Source organism: Phoca vitulina, unplaced genomic scaffold, assembly GCF_004348235.1.
Source record: "Phoca vitulina isolate PV1807 unplaced genomic scaffold, GSC_HSeal_1.0 scaffold5, whole genome shotgun sequence".
Lineage (NCBI taxonomy): Eukaryota > Metazoa > Chordata > Mammalia > Carnivora > Phocidae > Phoca > Phoca vitulina.
In genome coordinates, this window is record NW_022589708.1 from 31,629,226 (window position 1) to 31,649,162 (window position 19,937).

Genomic DNA, 19,937 nt, shown 5'->3' on the forward strand with positions numbered 1-19,937 from the left:
GCCCCACCCCCAGCCCCACCCCCAGCCCCACCCCCAGCCCCACCCCCGGCAAGCAGGGAAGGCGGGTGGAGAGCAGAGCAAAGGAAAGTACACAAGTAGAAAAGGGCCCAGAGGCAGACACGGAATGTGGATTTTAGGAAGTGAGGGAACAGGGCAGGGAGAGATGGAGAATGAAGCGATTAAATAGATTGACCCTTCATATCACCAGCATTTATTTGCCTTAGGTTGATTCTTAAATAGATGTTGTGTCTTGCAGAGGATTTAAAGATGGGAATAATCTGGGAAAGTGTGATAGGCATGGAGGAGAAAGAGAAAGTTTTCTTTAGAGAAGGAAAAGTCTGGAGACTCCTAGGTGTATTTTCAGATGATGTTACCCAAAAAAGAAAGTTAAAAAAACACCATGGGCCTGACAACTTACTGGATCCGTTGCTAAAATAACGGGGTGCAAGCTGTATTATAGGTGTAAAAGATGTAACTTTTTAAAAATAATTTTATTTTATGTTATGTTAGTCACCATACATTACATCATTAGTTTTTGATGTAGTGTTCCTGATTCATTGTTTGCGTATAACACCCAGTGCTCCATGCAATACGTGCCCTCCTTAATACCCAGAAAAGATGCATCTTAATTAAAAAGTAGTTTTTGAGTTTGTACAGGATATAGAAAATGCCAAGTTCCACCTAAAAGAACTTAAGTAAAAACAATGCCCTGGAGAGGTTCTCTAAGTCCTCAGCTTGTAAGATCTGAGTTTTCTTGGGAAAAAAAAAACTGAGCGACTGTCCTTTTATCCTGTGGTAAAGAACCCTTGAGTAGGAAATTCCACAGCGTACCTTGATAAATAGTCCCAGTGTGTAATACTTGCTTATCAGAAGTTCGTGGGTTCTTTTGTTTTGTCCTGTTTTGTTTTTGATAACTCTAGGCATGTAATGAAAGTTATCCATAGTCTTTTCTTGGGTGATACGTTGACTGAGCTTCCTCTCTTTTTGAGGCTCTCAGATGTATTCGTTTTCTTAGCTAGCCACCGTAATTGATGTTAATTTCCCTGGCTGTGGATTTTCAAAAAGTTTAACTAATCTGCTCAACTGCAAATACTATCTTTTTGTTGACCATTTGGGAGGAAGTATGATTATAAATTATGGTTAAATAATTGGTGTTTTTAGAAATCATGAAGGGAGGAAGGGTTGCATGTTTTTAAAAAGATGATCATTTTTAATGAACAGAATGGTTTCTTGTATCTTGTAAATTAAGATCAACTTAATTTTCATGGTTTTTAGACAAAAGGAGGAATTGTGTTGAGGTAGCTGATATTTGGAGTTGAATATACTGGTTGGATTGGATGTTGAAGCACATCGGATGTTGAAGAATATGTATAGCAATTGAATCTATATTACTAGTTGGATACGTAATTATAAAGTAAGGTGTTAGATCCTTAACTGGAATGTTTTTATTTTTAAGGTTGGGCGGTTTGAGATTAACCTTATCAGTCCAGACACCAAATCAGTTGTGCTTGAAAAGAATTTTAAAGATATCTCTTCTTGTTCTCAGGTACGTATTAAAGTACGTCATATGTTTGACGAAACCAACTTAATCTTGTTTTGAAATTAACCACAAAACAACTTCAAATTTTACTATTTTTTTTCATTTTAATTTTTTTTGAGTGGATTTGTCTTAAATAAGAGTGCTTCTAGAGGTGCTTGTATCTCTACTAGTAACAAAATCCTGTCCAGGTCCCTCAATATCGTAATAGTTGGTCCTCGTTTTTATCACCCTTTCTCCTCGTAATGTCACTTCATCAAATTCCGTCCTCTGGTGGAATTTTTGTGGTGGTGAGTTCTTTTGAAAATACCTTCACAGTTAGTGTTCCTCAGTCTTCGGCAGTGGGACTTGTGGGTATCACTGAGTCATGTTTGCTCTTTATGCCGCAGTAGGTAGTAAAAGGAGAACTAGCACTTTCCACTTCTTTGAATGTAAATGTTAAAGTTTGAGAAGAAAGTATTGGTATGTTTTTGTTCTTTGGTTTAGTTTTAATTCACACATTGTGTATTTGAATGCTTTGAAATTATTGATACAGCTAAACGTGTACAAGGTCATAGTAGACATAAACCAGGGTCCTAAGTACTACAGTAATAATTCAGAATATCTATCCCAAAGTTAGAGCCACCTAAGTGTATTGTAAACATAGAAAGAATTTTTGAAGATGTTGGAATAGAGAGAGTATCTAAATCTAAATATGGGAAGGTTAAGAATGCAAGGATGCCTCTGTGGAAGTCTCTGGAATAGGGAAGGATTAACTTCTTTCCTAGCAGAGTGACTTAGAGGCACCTTTAGGGACCCAGATCTTGCCAAGGTCCTCTTCTGTATATTAATGTTGAAAAACCAAGACTATCTATTTTTAAATTTCAGAGTTAGCGTTGCCCTAGGTATAATATTCAGATGTTCTGCCTTTCAGAAATGATGAGCTTTTGTACCTCTTGTTAATTATTAACCTTAGCCTCAGCTAATGCCTTTTCACTTCTGATATTTTAATATTTGTTCTATTAATGGTGACATAAAATTATGTCATGAATATAAAAGCTTTCTACTGTAATAACTGAGAGAGAGAGGCAGCATCTGGTTATAGGAATGATAAATGGCAATTTTCTAAATTCCTATTTAAAGGACCAAAAATTGGGTAGAAAGATTATATCACTTGAACTGAAAAAGTAGTTATTAGGTCTTCTTGTAATTATCTGTTTACTGGCCAGTCCCTGCAAGATCATAAGCTTTGTGAAGGCAGGCATCAGATTTTGTGGTGTCTCATTCTGTAGGGCATCAGAATAAAAATGTTAAGATAGAGCTTAATACTTAGGTGTTCAGTAAGTGTTGAATGAACATTTCTATGTGTGGGACCTTGTGCCAAGTACAGAGGAGAAAGTGATGTGCAAACCAGTGTAGTTCCTGCCCCCCAGAACACAAAAAGTCATCCTAAGAAGTTGTGCCCTTCACCAACACATTCCTCCAACCTCCCAGTAAGGAAACAGCAATGCTCATTGAACATCCAAAGGAAAAAAAATGGGGAACAAAAAAAAGAAAAAAAGAACCAACCAATCCAAATATATAAAACTGGCAGTTCAATCATGATTTTTGCTTTTTTCCCTCTTTTTTTTTAAAGCGACGATGCAGAGAAAGGGGAACCCTCTTGCACTGTTGGTGGAAATGCAAATTGGTGCAGCCAGTCTGGAAAACAGTATGGAGGTTCCTCAAAAAGTTAAAAATAGAACTACCCTATGACCCAGCAATTGTGCTACTAGGTATTTACCCAAAGGATACAAAAATACTAATTCGAAGGGGCACATGCATCCCAATGTTTATAGCAGCATTATCAACAATAGCCAAACTATGGAAAGAACCCAAATATCCATCAACTGATGAATGAATAAAGAAGGCGCGCGCGCGCACACACACACACACACACACACACACACACACACACACACACACACAGGAATATTACTCAGCCATCAAAAATAATGAAATCTTGCCATTTGCAATGACGTGGATAGAGCTAGAGTGTATTATGCTCAGTGAAGTAAGTCAGTCAGAGAAAGACAAATACCATATGCTTTCACTCATGTGGAATTTAAGAAACAAAACAGATGAACATTGGGAAGGGTGAAAATAAAAGAGACAGGGAAACAAACCATAAAAGACTCTTAACTATAGAGAACAAACTGAGGGTTGCTGGAGGGTGGGTGGGTTGGGGGATGACCTAAATGGGTGATGGGGATTAAGGAGGGCATTTGTTGTGATGAGCACTGGGTGTTGTATGTAAGTGATGAATCACTGAATTCTACACCTGAAACCAATTTTACCATATGTGTTAACTAACTAGGATTTAAATAAAAACTTGAAATAAAAAAAAAAAAACAAGCTTTGTATCCTAACCTTCTGGTTCAGAAAAAGAATTAAACATTTGTGGAGAGGCCTTTGATCAGAATAATTGTCAAGTTAACCTCTGCTCCTCAGTGGCCCTGCTCTTACTACTTCTTTCCACAGAATTGAACTGATATAATGTGGCCACATTTGGCAGCAGGCCTACTTTTTAACACATGCACACCAACAGACATTTCTTTATGCAGAATCTATAGGACTGTGTCCCTGGCAAGCATGAGGAGTAAGGGAGTGGTTTTCTTTCCTGGAAACATTGCCACTGCTTGAGGACTCCCTGACCTAATGAGGTCCTATGAACTTTTCCCATTTAGTACTCAGCCAGTAAAAGATACTTTGTTATCACTAAGGAGTTATACCAGATGGAGCTTACTTTCAGCTCATGAATGGTCACGTCACCCCTCCTTACTGACTTTTTACTTTTGGTCAGAAGTGATTTCCTTTATTCATATCCGTTGGATCGACTGAGTATATTACAAGAACACTGGTTACCATTTATCATAGTTATGTGCCAGTAACTATAATAGGTAATTCTTAGTTGTTGATTTCAAAAATTGCTGCTATAGTTGCCATTACTACTATTTTCTAAGGAGAAATGGAGCCTCAGAGATCATTCCTAGAAACCCAGCACAACGTCTCAGACCTTGTAGATGGCTTGAACTAAGAATGAAGCACAAATCTGTCTGACTCCAAAGCCCATTTCCTTTCCCTGGGGTTTAGGTGATTACAGGACAACTTTAAATTTTTTGTCTACCTGGCTTTTTAAAGTACTGTGCTTGCTATTAAAATAACAAGGTGCTGTCTACTAATTGGTATGTATGTATTCAGCCTGGCTGAAGTTCACAGATGATTCAGAATTTTTTATTAAGTATAGCTGAGGTTATTTAGCCCGCATTCAGGAAGTACAGTGATTTGTAAATTTGGATAATTGACATCTGCCGTAATTTCTTTAATGTATTAGTTTTCTAACAGTTGTGGTTCCTTAAATGTCTATATATAGACAGATACTCTAGTATGTTGAATGCATGCTTTAGGGAATTGCATGCCATTTAATTAGAGCATCATTAGTTGTAGTTTTTCTGATTCTTACCTTCATATAGACAAGAGCAGGGTTTATGATAACCCATCAGACTGCTTGTTCCAAGAAAACTAATAAATTGAAAAGTCCATTACTTGCAAACACTAAGTAGCCATTTTATTACAAGAGACAATGAATCGTGCCATCATATTTTTCTTCCTGTGGCCCAGAGTCACGATGTGCAGGAAACAAACAATCTGAGTTGCTGTTTCCCTTTATTTTATGTGTCAGAAGACCACCACATAAGTTTGCTATGACATTATGTCCCCCTATCACTGGGCTGAGAAGGAGAAATTCATGGAAACGTGAAAGCGTCGGACTGATGCCGATTTCCATAGTGTTGAATAAAAGGACATTGCAGTAAACACTGTACTTCCTTCCCCTTGCAGGGTATCAAGCATGTAGATCATTTTGGCTTCATCTGTCGGGAGTCAGCAGAGCCCGGGATGAGCCAGTACATCTGCTGTGTGTTCCAGTGTGCCAGTGAGTCTCTGGTAAGTGGCGCGACTGTCTGCGGGCTCCAGTGTGCCAGTGAGTCTCTGGTAAGTGGCGCGACTGTCTGCGGGCTGCAGTGTGCCAGTGAGTCTCTGGTAAGTGGTGTGATTGTCTGCGTGCTCCTGCCCGCGCCTCCGGCTGAGCCGCACAGAACTGCCACAAGTGGAAAAAGAAGAAGGCATCCAGAAACAAGTTCCTGCTCTTTAAAGCAGCAGTAGGAAAACAAAAACAAATTGTCATGGTGATTTTTTAAGCCTAGATAGTTTCTTGAGTCTAACGAATCCGGTCGTGGTATCAGGGCTATTTTTAAAAGGTAGGAAACGACTAATAAGAGTAGAAGGGCTGTTATTTTTTCCATTGCTCATGTAAGCTGATACGGAAGACCACTGATCTCTTACTCTCTGAGTTATTATAACATCTCAGAGGAGGTAATGCTTCCATCAGCAGAGCAGATAGATTTTGTTTTCTTTCTTTATTTCATTAGCCACTGTTCTCATTTTAAAAACACTTTATTTTTTAGTGGTCTTATTTTAGCCTTCATTTTCTTTCTTTGGAATTTGAAAGTCCCATTCTTCTTTCCAGCACCCTCCCCTCACTCCTTCCTCCTGTCCCTTTATGGCAGCAGTTGGAGTTGAAGAAATATTTAAGGCAGACTTAGAAATGCATGTGAGTGACTAAACATAGTTTGATATTTTTCCCTAAAATTTTTTACTTCTTCTTCCACTTGTACTATCCTAACCATTTTAACACAAACCCTTAGCTCTGTCACCATACTTTGAAGAAAATATTTCCTTGGGCATATAATCCTCCTGCAAGCTTTTCTCCTGGGGAAACACACACCACTTAGATACAGACAACAAGCCAGGCAGCATTCTTCTCATTTCTTTGGTGCCTGTTGCCATCATTTCTGCTCAACTCTGACCTTTCATATTCCCCGTGTGGAAGGGATATGGAAGTGTAGGAATAAGGAAAAAGGAGTGAATTGGTACCACGGCACTTTCTGACTGGGGCCCCCTGGGTCTCAACCTGTTTTCTCTGGGGAATATAGCACTCCCATCACTAACAGTTTCTTTCTTTCTTTCTTTTTTTTTTTTTAAGATTTTATTTATTTATTTGACAGAGAGAGACACAGCGAGAGAGGGAACACAAGCAGGGGGAGCGGGAGAGGGAGAAGCAGGCTTCCCACCGAGCAGGGAGCTCGATGTGGGGCTCGATCCCAGGACCCTGAGATCATGACCTGAGCCGAAGGCAGACGCTTAATGACTGAGCCACCCAGGCGCCCCCATCACGAACAGTTTCTTACTCAAGAGAGTTCCATTTGTCTTTCGTTCTCATGCTAGATAATTAACCATACCTAGGAAAAATCCACATGTTGAGATCCAGGTGACCATGGTATTGTAGTTTTAGTTCAGGACTCGAGATAAAAATCTGAGAGTTGCTGTTATGTAAATGATAGTTGAAGACATGAGAGCAGATGAGCACAGGCAGGGAGAAAGAGAAAGCCAAAGAGAAGCAGTGACCCAGAACTGGAAAGTGCCAACCAAGTAAGACATAGATAGAAAATACCATCAGGAGAACCCGCTGTCCTGCTGCCCGCTCACCCCTCACTCCCTCCTTCCTTCGTCCATCTTCTTCGCTAAGGCTGATTCTTCCACTTTCTGGATCCCTTTCCAAAACCTGTTCTATATTCCACATTTTATTTTGGCATCTCCATTTACCCAGCTTCCCAGTTTAGAAATCATAACACATTCTCCTTCACCTTCTTTTTTTTTTTTTTTAAAGATTTTATTTATTTATTTGACAGAGACACAGCGAGAGAGGAAACACAAGCAGGGGGAGTGGGAGAGGAAGAAGCAGGCTTCCCGCTGAGCAGAGAGCCTGATGCGGGGCTCGATCCCAGGACCCTGGGATCATGACCTGAGCTGAAGGCAGATGCTTAATGACTGAGCCACCCAGGCGCCCCTCTCCTTCACCTTCTGTATGCATGTGTTCACCAAATCCTGCTAACGAAAAGATAGGAAGGTTTCTTATCCATTTCTCCTCCTTTCCCTCTCTACCTGATTCTGGGCATTCATCTTCCCTGCTTAGACTATCACACAAATGTCCTAACTAGTCTCCCTGCCACTAGCTTAATCTGTCATCTGTCCACTTTCCACATTGTGCTCTAGCTTTATTTCTCACAAAATTTCCAGGAACCAGTTTATGCCTCCTTGTTAAGTGACAAAGTCTAGATTGTGTGGCATGGCAGAAGGACCTTCCTCCTTCTCTGGTCCGCCCCCCGGGATGCCTCTCTTTTTCATGACTGCGTCCTCACATGGGCTGTCCCATCTCCTCGGCTGGTCTCTAGGCCAGACAGCAGAGGCTCGTGTGACGACTGGTGTGGTGTAGCTTTCCTTTGGTCCGCTACTGAAGCAGCACGTGGTTCATGCACAGGACACATGGGATCAGGAATTGAAGGGAGTGGCTGGGGCTGAAGCTCTGAGATCACTGTTGGTTGCACAGAGTGAGGAGTCTGCTGTGTCAGAGAAGGCCAGAGCCAGGGCTCCCACGTTTAGACAGTCAGGCAGAGAAGGCGGCCATGTGGGTCTCAAGGTCTGCCCTGCTGCTAAACAAGGAGATTATGCTGTGTTTTCCTTACCTATTTTTCACATTCTCTTTTCTACTGCTTCATGGGATATGAGGCAGGCCTGGCCTTGCTTTCCTGTGACTTGAATACCTTTCTTTTCTACTTTGTATTTGTACACATCCTAGTGAAGTCTTTTTGGATGACTTTTTTTTTTTTTTTTTTTGGCAGGAATGACTTTTTTTTAGTTGCTTTGTTGTCAGTGCTCTTGCCATATATTGTTTATAGGTCTCTAACAGTTCCTATTAATCCCCACTCTTGCTTGTTTACATAGCTTTCTAGTTCACTAGGTTGTGAATCCCTCAGGGTCAGGACCATTCTTATTCTTGTCGTATCCCCCAGTGTTTCTAGAGTAGCAGGTGCTTGTTAAGTGTATTTTGAGTGAGTGAGTGCGTTACTCTTAACTTCAGGCAGTCATTGTCTAGGTGCTGATGAATCTGATTACTATATAGCCTGCATTAAGAGGAAGACTAAATAAAACCTTCATTTGCTCAACCTCATTTACAGGCTTTGTTTTGTTTGTAGTTTTTAGTATTTATTTATTTTTTTAACCTCATACATGCAGAATGAGTTTTTGAAACAGGGAGTCAGAGTTGAAGGTCTGGGAACGTGCTGTATTTTGCACCTTAAGAAGCTCTGTGACTAAGGCAACAGACCATGTGGCTGAGAATGTCTTCCTTTTACATGGAAACTGTATCAGAATCTCCGTTTTGGCACTGTTATTTAAGAAGGGCAGGCCTTTGCTAGAATCTTTTAACACTTGTTGATTCTAGTTTTATCAGTATGCATCTTAACTGAATAGTGGGGCATCAGAAGTGCAAGCTAGAAGAAAAATTAAATGAGATTTCCTGTATAAAAGAGTATGGTTGAAGCAGCTGACATATAGAACGGAACAAAACAGTTAATTAAATATTACAGGTCTAAGCAGTGTTATGATTGATGTGGCTTGCCAGTTATGTAAGACAAAGTATTGCAAAACCACACATGCTGACTTAGCCTCTCTGCGCAAAAAGAATACACAGTAGCATTTTCTTTTCCGTCTTTGTGACAATTGCGGTGAATTGATCTTTGTGACAATTGCGGTGAATTGATAAACAGTATAGTGTTTTCATGGGTCCTGGAGAATTACACTCCAAGTTTAGATGCTCAGTATGCCTTCCTTCCTTCCTTCCTTCCTTGTAAAATATTTGTCGGCAGTTGGCTTCATCTGGTTTAACCAACCCTTGAGATTTGTGGAAAACACCATTTTTGCATTCTTCAAAACTGGTTCAAAAGGTGTGGGGAAAAAATGGAAGTTGCTGCTGATAGACAAAGAAAAAGTAAAACCCCACAGTATCCAGGAAAAGTAGGAAAAGAGAAAAAAGAAGAAGATGACTCAGGCTCCCAAGATGCAGCATTTGTATAGGGTTTAATAGTTTACATTTTTCCAGAGAATTAAACTAGGTAATCCTGTGAAGTCCTTGACACATTCTGTGATTCTTAGGCTTATTCTTATATGCCATAAAATACCTAAGTTTGGTGCATAAATGTTTATGAGCATTATCTTCATTATGGATTTTTACGTTAATATCATAAGTTGGCTTTCTTTGTTCCATCTCATACTTTTCACTGCAAATTTAATTTTGCCTGATGGTAATGCAAAGAATACTCTCCTTCTGTTTGCATATGATTGATTTATCTTTGTGCATTCCTTTACTTTGAGCCTTTTAACATGACCTATGATTTTTTGTTGCTGTTGTATCTAGAATAAAAAAGTTATTCCTACCACACTAATTTGAACTTTTAGTTGCTCTGATCCCATGATAGAATTTATAGGCCATCTAAAAAAAAGTGATGTATCTAAAAAAGCAAAACATTTAAAATTTTAGAAGTCAAAGATTTTAGTAATATTTGTGGCTGGAAGAAATTGGTGGCCACATATTAGACGCCATTGAAATGGCCTCTTGTTTCATCTAGAAATAGAGAAGAAAACATGAAAGTTCAGTATTTTCATTGGAGGTCTTTTACAAGGTAGTATTACTAAGTAACAATAAATCCATGTGAAAGCTAAGCAGATAACTCATCCTTTCAGTGCCTTTAACAAATGAGAAACAAGAAAGTAGAAACAAACGTATGCATAGTAATTGAAATTATTTTTGAATACATACGTAACAAGGCAAATGAAATAAAACTGCAAAGGCATTAAGCATGTAGTGCTTTTATTTTCAAGAATAAGAAATCTTTATTTTTTAATTATAGTTAAAAGAACAGACTTTATGAATAACCCACTTTTATTTATGGAACAATGTGAAATTATTCATAACCCTTTTAAAAACTTGGTAACATTGTAAAACATAAATGAATAATGACTGGCTGCTTACTGTTTGATCTCTCCTTTTAGTAGTAATATTAGAAGAATAAAATTTCTTTTCATTTCAGGATCTTCATACACTCACATGCAGAAGTAGATTAAATCCTTTAAATAATAGCTTATTCTTAAACCAGGCTGAAGGGGGAGGGAAAAGAGAGACTTTAAAAAAGGTGGTTTTCAATATCAAAGCTAGCTCGGGTGAGGCCCTTGGTACTCCACAGCTCCCCGTGGAGGTTTGAGCCTTTGATCTCAGTTCTACAGCATGGGAAAGCCACAACTTACATTAATGATTGCGTCACAGAGACATGGCCTGAAGTCGGATTAGCAGTGCGTGAGAGTGAGCTGATAGTTGACCCCAGAGAAGCAAGCAGGAGACTAGACTGCTAGATTCACACTTCTTGATCGAGTCATTGGAAGGGCTAGGGAGAAACCAGCTGGTAGTTTTCAAACTGCTGACCTAGTGGTGAGACCCAGCTGTTGGACACTATAATGTCAGAACTTCTTAGTATTGCACATCAGAAGTGAAATGATAACAAATTAGCAGACATAGAGGTAAGACCAGCAACCTTCACAGACTTCCCTCAACATTCGTTAAATTGAACTCATTCCCTGCCCCCCAGAACTTTGCTTAAACCATGTTTTGTTTTTACACTAAAAGTAATCCAAAAGGATGAAGTAAATAGGATACCTATTACCAAAAGTGAACATTAAACCTATTCTATTGCTCCTTATATATTGCAGATGGAACTTCCAAAGAAATCTGCTACACTACTTAATGAAACAAAGATCTGATTGACCGTCCCTTAAACTGTCAGTGATGGTGTCGCACTCAGTGGGATCTAAAAATAGCCTCCAAGTAATCAGTGTTATACACATGAAAATGGTCTTACTCTATCCAGCTTTCAGTGATAGTATAATTGAAGGTCTAACGTTACACTTGATATTTTCTCTCTACTAGCTCTGTAGTCGTCAAATTCCATTATATATTATTTAGTTAGCATCAACAAAGTCTCATATTGCTGTTGGGCTTTGAATGTGTTACTGTGAAGGCACATGTTTTAGAGACCTGAGTTATGTTTCTTCTCGTAGGTGGATGAGGTAATGCTGACTCTGAAACAGGCCTTCAGCACTGCAGCTGCCCTGCAGAGTGCCAAGACCCAGATTAAGCTGTGTGAGGCCTGCCCTATGCACTCTTTGCATAAGCTCTGTGAAAGGATTGAAGGTACAGTAGAACTTGGCGGGGGCGAAAGAAGAGTTTGCTTTGGCATCTGGGAAGTGAGAAAGTCCTTACTCTGGGCGGATGGGTCTTTTTTTTCTGGTGAAACCAGAGCCCAGAGAATCATTTCTCATGTCCAGGCAAATGTGTGTTCTCGGTCTCTCTGAGGTGCTTGCCATTTTCCCCACTTCTTTCTCTTTTTCATTTTTAATTCTTTTTTTTTTTTCTGAAGGCAGACTCAAGGAAGGGAGTTAGTTGTATTTCCCACAGTTCTTACGACTGCTATGTACTTAGTGAGAACTGACCAAATGTTTGTTCAGTGGGTGAAGAGAGAATGTCAACTGTTTATTTAAGTCTCTTTTTCTTCCCCTCTCACTTGATGCTGTGTTCCTTTTCCCTAAAACTGTAGAACTGGAACAAACCTTGTGTGGCTTTTGAGGGACATTTGAAAATGACAGACGTAATGGATGTGATACCGTAAAGCAGGTTTTTAAAAAAAAAAGTGTTCTGAGGAGGGGAAATGAGGAAGAGGTGACTCTGTGACTCACATCCCCTTTCTCCTCATTATCTCATTAACAAAAAAGGTTGGAAACTACTTCACGGGAGAAGAAACGCAATTCGATACATACTTGTTAAGCATCTGCTAGGGGCCAAGCATTGCACTAGATACTGGCAGTATAGAAGTGATTGAGATGTGGGCCGTGCCCTCAGAAGCTTACTGCCCAGCGTGGAAGACAGGCACGTGAGCCGGTTAATGCAATTCAGGATGATAGCTGTTAGGATAGATGGGGAGAGTGCAAGTGCCAGAACATGGCAGAGAATGGTTTCATCATTGTAAATGCAAAAATTGTGATTTCTGTTCAGTAGGCCGCAGGATCATAGGCACAGGGCAAAATTGATGATGAACAGCAGTGTTTACTGAATATCCATTCAGCTGTGTGATCAAGGACTATTTAAATGTAATATTCATATTTTAAAATTTATGATTTAACAATGCACATTATTTTTGCATTTGTACCTTTACAAAAATGGAAGATTCTTTGGTGTACAGTAAAGAGACCATTATAAATTTGTGGCGGAAAGGCTGAATTGCTCAGGAAATAGTGTTGGATCAATTTGCTATCCAAAGAGAGAAAGATTCCTTCCACTTATCCTACTCAAAATACACTCTAGATGGATCAAATCCCTCACTGTAAACAATATATTAAAATCATTAAAAGAAAATAAGAATATTCTGGTGTCCTTAAACAAGGAAACCTTTATGAAGATACAAAAATGCAAAAACTGTTAAAAGAAGACACTGACAGATTTGACCTCATAAAAATTTACATTTTCTGCATAACAACTATTTCCTTGGAAGTTAAATTAGGAGATAGCAGATTGGTAATCAGAATTTATTAGAATTCTTACTGTTTGAAAGAGAAAGATAAAACTACCAGTAGGAAATGACACAATCCATATTAAAAAACACTCATATGAGAAGGAAATTAAAAGGTCCAATAATAAAAATGAGAAGATTTTCAACCTCACTAGATGTCAGAGACATGAAAATGGAAACAACAATAAGATAGTCATCAGATTAACTGTTGGTGAAATTGTGGAGATATTGATACATTTATGTGAGGCTGAATGTAGTGTAAATTGGGATAGCCATTTTGGGAGAGTTGATAGAAATTAATTAACCTAAAATTACCCACCAGTTCCCTGTCTTGATAAGAGAAACTCTTATATAGCTTCAGAAGGTGACATTTTCAAGGTTGTGTTGTTTTTAAATAAGGGAAAATTGGAAACAACCCAAATGTGTATCAATAGCCTAACTGAAGTATATTCATACAATGGAACAATTAATAGGAATGAATTCCAATTGTATATCAACTTGGATACATCTTAAAATTGTATAATCGAGTGAAATGATAATTTGCTGAATAACACATACACTTTGTTATATCTGGAAAAATACACAAAATAATACCCTGTATTTCTTTTTTAAAGAACTTTTAATATGCTCTATTTTTAGATTTACAGGGAAGTCGCAGAGTTTCCAAATGTTCGTCCCGCAACCTCCCCAGTTGTTAACATCTTATATAGCCCAGTGCAATGTCCAGAACAGGAAATTAACATTGGTACAATATTATTGTCCCAACTAAACATTTCATTTGATCTCCACCAGTTGTTTTGTCCATGTCCTTTTTCATTCCAGGATCCCTGTCGGGATTCTGGCTCGTCTGTGGTTGTTGCCTTACCCTGGGCTCCTGCAGGCTGCAGCTCCTCCTCAGTCTTTCTTTGTCTTCCATGACCTTGACATCCCCAATGAGCATCGCTCTGTTACTTTGCTGGATGACCCTCAGTTCAGCCTGTTTGACATCTTTTTACATTTGGACTGAGGGTACTCCTCCCAGCAAGAGCACTATAGAAATGGCGCGGCCTCCTTCTCAGTGCATCCTGTCACGGGGCTCATGATGTTGAGTTTATTACTGGTCATGTTGGCCTTATCACCTGGTCAGGGTGCTCTCAGCAATTTTCTGCTATAAAATTACTACTCTTCCCCCTGGAGCCAACAAATATTTTAGGAAAGATACTTTGTTTTTTTTTTTTTAAATTTTTTATTGTTATGTTAATCCCCATACATTACATCATTAGTTTTAGATATAGTGTTCCATGATTCATTGTTTGTGTATAACACCCAGTGCTCCATGCAGAACGTGCCCTCCTCAGTACCCATCACCAGGCTAACCCATCCTCCCACCCCCCTCCCAGGAAAGATACTTTGAATCTACACAAATCTCTTGTCTCTTATGCCTTTGCTCACTGATTGTACTACCTATCAAAGGCAAATTTAGCTCTATCTATAATGTTTGAATATTTAAGAAATGTAGAATATATCTCACTCGGGTAATAAAATATAAAGCAAATAAACACACAACAGTGTTATCTTACTCAGAGGAAAATAACTCTTCTCTTTTAAAAAAAACTTATCAAGCACCTGGGTGGCTCAGTCGGTTGAGCATCTGCCTTCAGCTCGGGTCATGATCTCTGGGTCCTGGGATTGAGCCCCATGTCGGCCTCCCAGCTCAGTGGGGAGTCTGCTTCTCCCTCTCCCTCTGCCTCTCCCCCTGCTTGTGCTCTCTCTGTCTCCATCTCTCTTTCAAATGAATAAATAAAAAAAAAAATTAAAATTAAAATAGAAAAAAAATTATAAAACCAAAAATGTTTTCATGGAAAATGTTTTTGCCCAAGGACTTGATGTAAATTATGTGTAAGGGTGTGATAGATATAAAAATAACATGATATGAAAAGGTAACAATTTCATGGTAGAATAATAACACTAATTATATTACTAAGTACTATTGCTATTCCTGAAATTTTGTTACCATGGAACAAGACCTGCATGGGGAGGAGAGACTCCTGTTTATGCTGTAGCTCTGCCTTTTAATATTATTAATATTAAATTAGTATTATGTCATGGTTTAAGCTCAGAGGATTTTGGCCAATGCTATTCACTAATAGTTTGGCCAGTTCACTAATGAGTTTCTACAGTGTCTGTGTTCGTATACTAAATGGTACCTGGTTATGCTGTTGATTTGGTATCCTTTAGAAACTTCTTGTTAATAATTCTGACTTCAGGATAACTGACAGGGGGCCATTGATTTTGGTAAGGGTTCCATCTAGCTTTCATCATTTCGTGGTAGTGTTACAAGGTTTGTTATAGGCAGGGACCGCTCCTTGAGAAGATTTAACCTCAGAGCCTGCTGGCAAAGGGACAAACTGTAATACCTGATATATGCATTTTGATCTCTGCAGCTACATTCTGTTTAATACTTATCCCCATCATTTTCCCTAGGTCTCTACCCCCCGAGAGCCAAGCTGGTAATACAGAGGCATCTCTCATCACTGACAGATAACGAGCAAGCGGACATCTTTGAGCGAGTTCAGGTAACATGATTTATAGTTCTCACAAATAAGATATAAGAAATGAGAATTGGATCCTGTTTTTACAAGTTTTTTTTTTCACTCCTCTCTCTGAAATTAAAGATATATATCCTATTGCACTATATATGATAGTAACCAGAATACCACTGTTACTCTTGCTTCTGAGAGCAGTGAAGCACTTAGATTTATTTATGTCTGTCTGCCAGACACACAAAACCAAGTGGGAATACAATAAAATGAGAGAAGCTGTGTTGCATAGTGTGCTCTTGGTTTGTCTCCTGGACAGAAAATGAAGCCAGTCAGTGACCAGGAGGAGAATGAACTTGTGATTTTACATTTGAGGCAGCTGTGTGAGGCCAAGCAGAAGACACACATTCACATTGGAGAAGGCCCATCGGTGAGAAGATGCTTTTCTTCCTTGACCTACTTTTGTTTTGTTTATATTTTTAGTCAAAATATCACAGAAGATGTGAAAGGAGTTTCTTTTCTTTGTGTTCTCACCTTTAGGGCTAAAGTTCTATCAATCAGATTTATTTTTCAACATCTTAGGAGTTTTATAGGAGGTTTTAACATTGAGATAAAATAATGATGAGCTTTAAAATGTGAAAAAAAATGGGTTCTTGGTATAAAAACAGTAATAACAAATGTTCGTGATTTAGAATGAACATGCTTTTTTGGTTATATTGATCTATTTTATTTCAAATTCATACGAACATTTTATTTCATTACAAGTTTACACAACCTTGATGGGTAAATAGCAAACACCCAAAGAAGCAGATAGCATTTTGGAAACAGCCATGTTAGCTGCAAACAAAGGTCTGATATTTTTGTGCATGTGGTTGAGAATGTGTTTCCAGCGGCATATAGATAAAGCAAGATACCGGCACCAGCCCTGTAAGAAGGTGATGACAGTTACTTCTCAGTAACACAAATTCAGGTTACTCTGTATCTCACTCTATTCAGAAGAAGTCACACATCACTTTATTAGTGATTCCTGAATTGGATTCATTGAACCAGCTCTTCTAGAGAATCTTCTTTGAGCCGAGCTGTGTGATAATGGTGAACCAAGAAGAGATGAATGAATCCTCTAGGGAAGGGCTCAAATATTGGAAAGGGGAATGCAGATAGATAAATGCATACATAGAATAGAGGCAACAATGTGGCTTTTTAAAAGAATGTGCAGTGAGCTCAAAAGTAGCTATGTCTTTGCTTTAGGGCCAGAATACAGAGTAAGGATGAAGGGAAGAATTCAAGAATTCAAGGGGAAGAAATTTTTTAGGGGGGGAGGCAGGGGACCAAAGTTTTAGGGGAGATAGTTTGTTAATTGAAAAAGTCAAGGAAGTGTTTTTTAAGAAAGGGACATTGAGCACAAAGTTATGCAGTAGCTGTGACCATGACATACTCCGTGCAGGTCTTCAGAGTACTTAATGGATTTTTAGGATGCACTTGGGGATTGATGGGGAAATAATGGCTGGAAGGATAGGCAGCGGTGAGATGATGAAGAGACTTAAGTGCTAAGCCTGACTTTGTCATTGAAGGTAAGAGCATGAGATCAGATTTGTAATTTAAAGAGAAAATTCTGGGGCGCCTGGGTGGTTCAGTCAGTTAAGCATCTGCCTTCAGCTCAGATCATGATCCCAGGGTCCTGGGATCGAGCCCCACATCGGGCTCCTTGCTCAGCTGGGAGCCTGCTTCTCCCTCTGCCCCTCCCCCCTGCTTGTGTTCTCTCTCTCTCTCCAACAAATAAATAAATAAATAAAATCTTTAAAAAGAAGAGCTAATTCTGTTGTCATAGTGATGGCTGATTTGTGGGACAGGTTGATGGGTGAGGGGGTTGACAGTGTTAGAACTGAAATCACATTCCCAAATCAGGAGAATTTTGTAATAGAATATGCGAGAAGTGATTCATATAATTGCACAAACTTTTATCAAGTTGCATACTGTTTACTAGGCAGTGGTGTTGAATAATGACAGCTCTTTTCTGCCATCTAACTGTTGAGGAGGAGAAACCAACATGTAATCAAATAAAGTAAAATATGGAGATAATGGTGGGATTGGTACAATGATAGAAGTATGTGCTAGACAGAGATAACACTGCTACATAAATAGATTGAGTGAGTCTGTCTTTAAAAATTTATTTTGTCTTGGAGAGAAGCTGAGCTAGAGCACTACTGGAGATGTGGGGGAGGGCGAGAGATGAGGCAGGAGCTATTTAGGAGGCATGATCGGCAGGACTTTGTGACCAGGAACATGTCAAGGAAGTGAAAGGGGATTGCTAGGAGAGACTTCAGAGTTTCAGATGTGGGGAAAGTGGATGAAATTGAGCTAGAAATATAGGAAGAAAACAAGAGTGGGACAACGGATGGAAATAAGAAATAAGAGTTAAGTTTTAGAAGGGGGTTTGGGGGGCACCTGGGTGGCTTGGTCAGTTAAGCGTCTGACTCTTGATTTCAACTCAGGTCGTGATCTCAGGGTCGTGAGATTGAGCTATGCTGGACATAGAGCCTGCTTAAGATTTTCTCTCCCTCTCCTTCTGCCTGCCCCTCCCCCCCGATGTGCGCGTGCTCTCTCTCCCCCTAAAAAGAAAGAAAGAAAGAAAGAAAGAAAGAAAGAAAGAAAGAAAGAAAGAAAGGTGTTTGAGATTTAATTAGAAAAATGGACTTGGTGCCTACAGAGGAATTTGAGTTGATATTGTGAATAAATATGGAAGACAATGAGTTTTGGCATAGATTTGAAGTCAAAGCAGGTACTGAAGAACCCCTGCATTTCAGGCAATGAGTGAATTAAAATGGTGCCAGGGAAAAGACTGAAAGAGGATGATAGGGTAGAAAGAGACTGGAAGAGATTTGCTACGGTAGGTGACCAAGGTAGGGGAAAAGTTCAAGTTAGAACATCAACCGTGTCCAGTGATACAGGAAGGTCAAGAAACATAAAGACTAAAATCTGTGAACGGGTTTGCTGATTTCAGTCACTGGTGGTGATAGTGATGTTGACTAGAGGCCCAAAGAAGTGTGTGAGCAGGGATGTGCATCTTCTTGGTGATGGAGGGCCCTAAAGACCACAGAAGAGGAGACTTTAACACATTGTTTATTTTTCTGCTAGTAGTTAAGTTCAGCCTCACTCTCTTTCCCTCCCTTGCCCCTTCCTTTCTTCCTTTCATTTATTCATCTGGTATTTACTGAGCAGCTACTATGTCAAGCACTGTGCTTAAGTACCAATACAACTTCCCTATTTTATGTATTTATTTTTTATTTTTTTAAAGATTTTATTTATTTATTTGACAGAGAGAGAGACACAGCGAGAGAGGGAACACAAGCAGGGGGAGTGGGAGAGGGAGAAGCAGGCTCCCCGCTGAGCAGGGAGCCCGATGTGGGGCTCGATCCCAGGACCCCAGGATCATGACCTCAGCCGAAGGCGGATGCTTAACGACTGAGCCACCCAGGCGCCCCACAACTTCCCTATTTTAGTCATGTTCTTTGCCTGGAAAGCCTGAGAAGAATGTCCTCCCAGTCCTTTATCCACACCTGAGCCCAGTCCAACCTACATCCATATTCATTGTTTTCTTTCCTTTCTTGATGGGGGTCGTATTTCTTTTTATCAGTAACTTAGATCTGTTAGCCGATTCTAATGTGGACCTTTTATTGCCTGTGTATGGACTGTGCTGAATTCTCTAGTCTGGGCTTTCAGTCTCTGATTTTCTGTCCTTCAGGTGATTTTTGAATACTCCTTTCAGATAAATCTTCCCCCAAACATTACTTTTACAGTGATGCCCCTCTGCTTATAAATTCTGATCAGTGATTCTTCCTATTCAAAGTTTCATCTCCAGCCTCACTTTTCCAAGTTAACCTTCAGCTACTTTCCTTTGTTTTAGCCAAACACCTGCACTGACCCCTGTCCCATGAGCATTGGTCTTTATGATTTTGCTAACATCATCCCCCATGCTGAGAACTTCTCCATCCCCATTTTTTTCTGCCTGTAGAATCTTGCCTATTTTTTTTTTTTATTCCTGACCACTGAGACCCACAACCAATCCTTTTATTCCTGAGACCCACAGCCAATTTTCATGCTTCCAGATTTGATACATGTTGCTTTGTGTTACTGTTTAATGTGTATATATCCCCTTTTCAAACAAATAACAAAGTTTCTCTCTTGGAAATTTTCTAGCACTGCCAACCCTGTAATATACAGAGTAGCTTGTTAGTCAATAGAAAAAATATAGAGGGAACCTCGTATAGTGGACATATTGTAGATTCTCATACAGCTTAGTACTATCAATGAGTACTTGTTGATTTGAAAGATAAATGACTCACAAATGAA

At 39.3% G+C, this 19,937-nt stretch overlaps 1 protein-coding gene across 9 annotated transcripts in view; it reads left to right on the forward strand.

Annotated features, from left to right (window-relative positions):
* TBC1D4 (TBC1 domain family member 4) overlaps positions 1-19,937 on the forward strand; it is a 178,914-nt gene that overhangs the window by 111,165 nt on the left and 47,812 nt on the right. For 6 of the 9 annotated variants that reach the window (XM_032402845.1, XM_032402846.1, XM_032402849.1 and 3 more), the window contains exons 3-7: positions 1,457-1,546; positions 5,396-5,548; positions 11,564-11,696; positions 15,532-15,623; positions 15,907-16,017. In XM_032402845.1, the coding sequence (XP_032258736.1) occupies positions 1,457-1,546; positions 5,396-5,548; positions 11,564-11,696; positions 15,532-15,623; positions 15,907-16,017 (579 nt within the window). The remainder of the gene's footprint in view (positions 1-1,456; positions 1,547-5,395; positions 5,549-11,563; positions 11,697-15,531; positions 15,624-15,906; positions 16,018-19,937) is intronic. The other 3 variants (XM_032402847.1, XM_032402848.1, XM_032402852.1) reach the window with 1 other exon arrangement.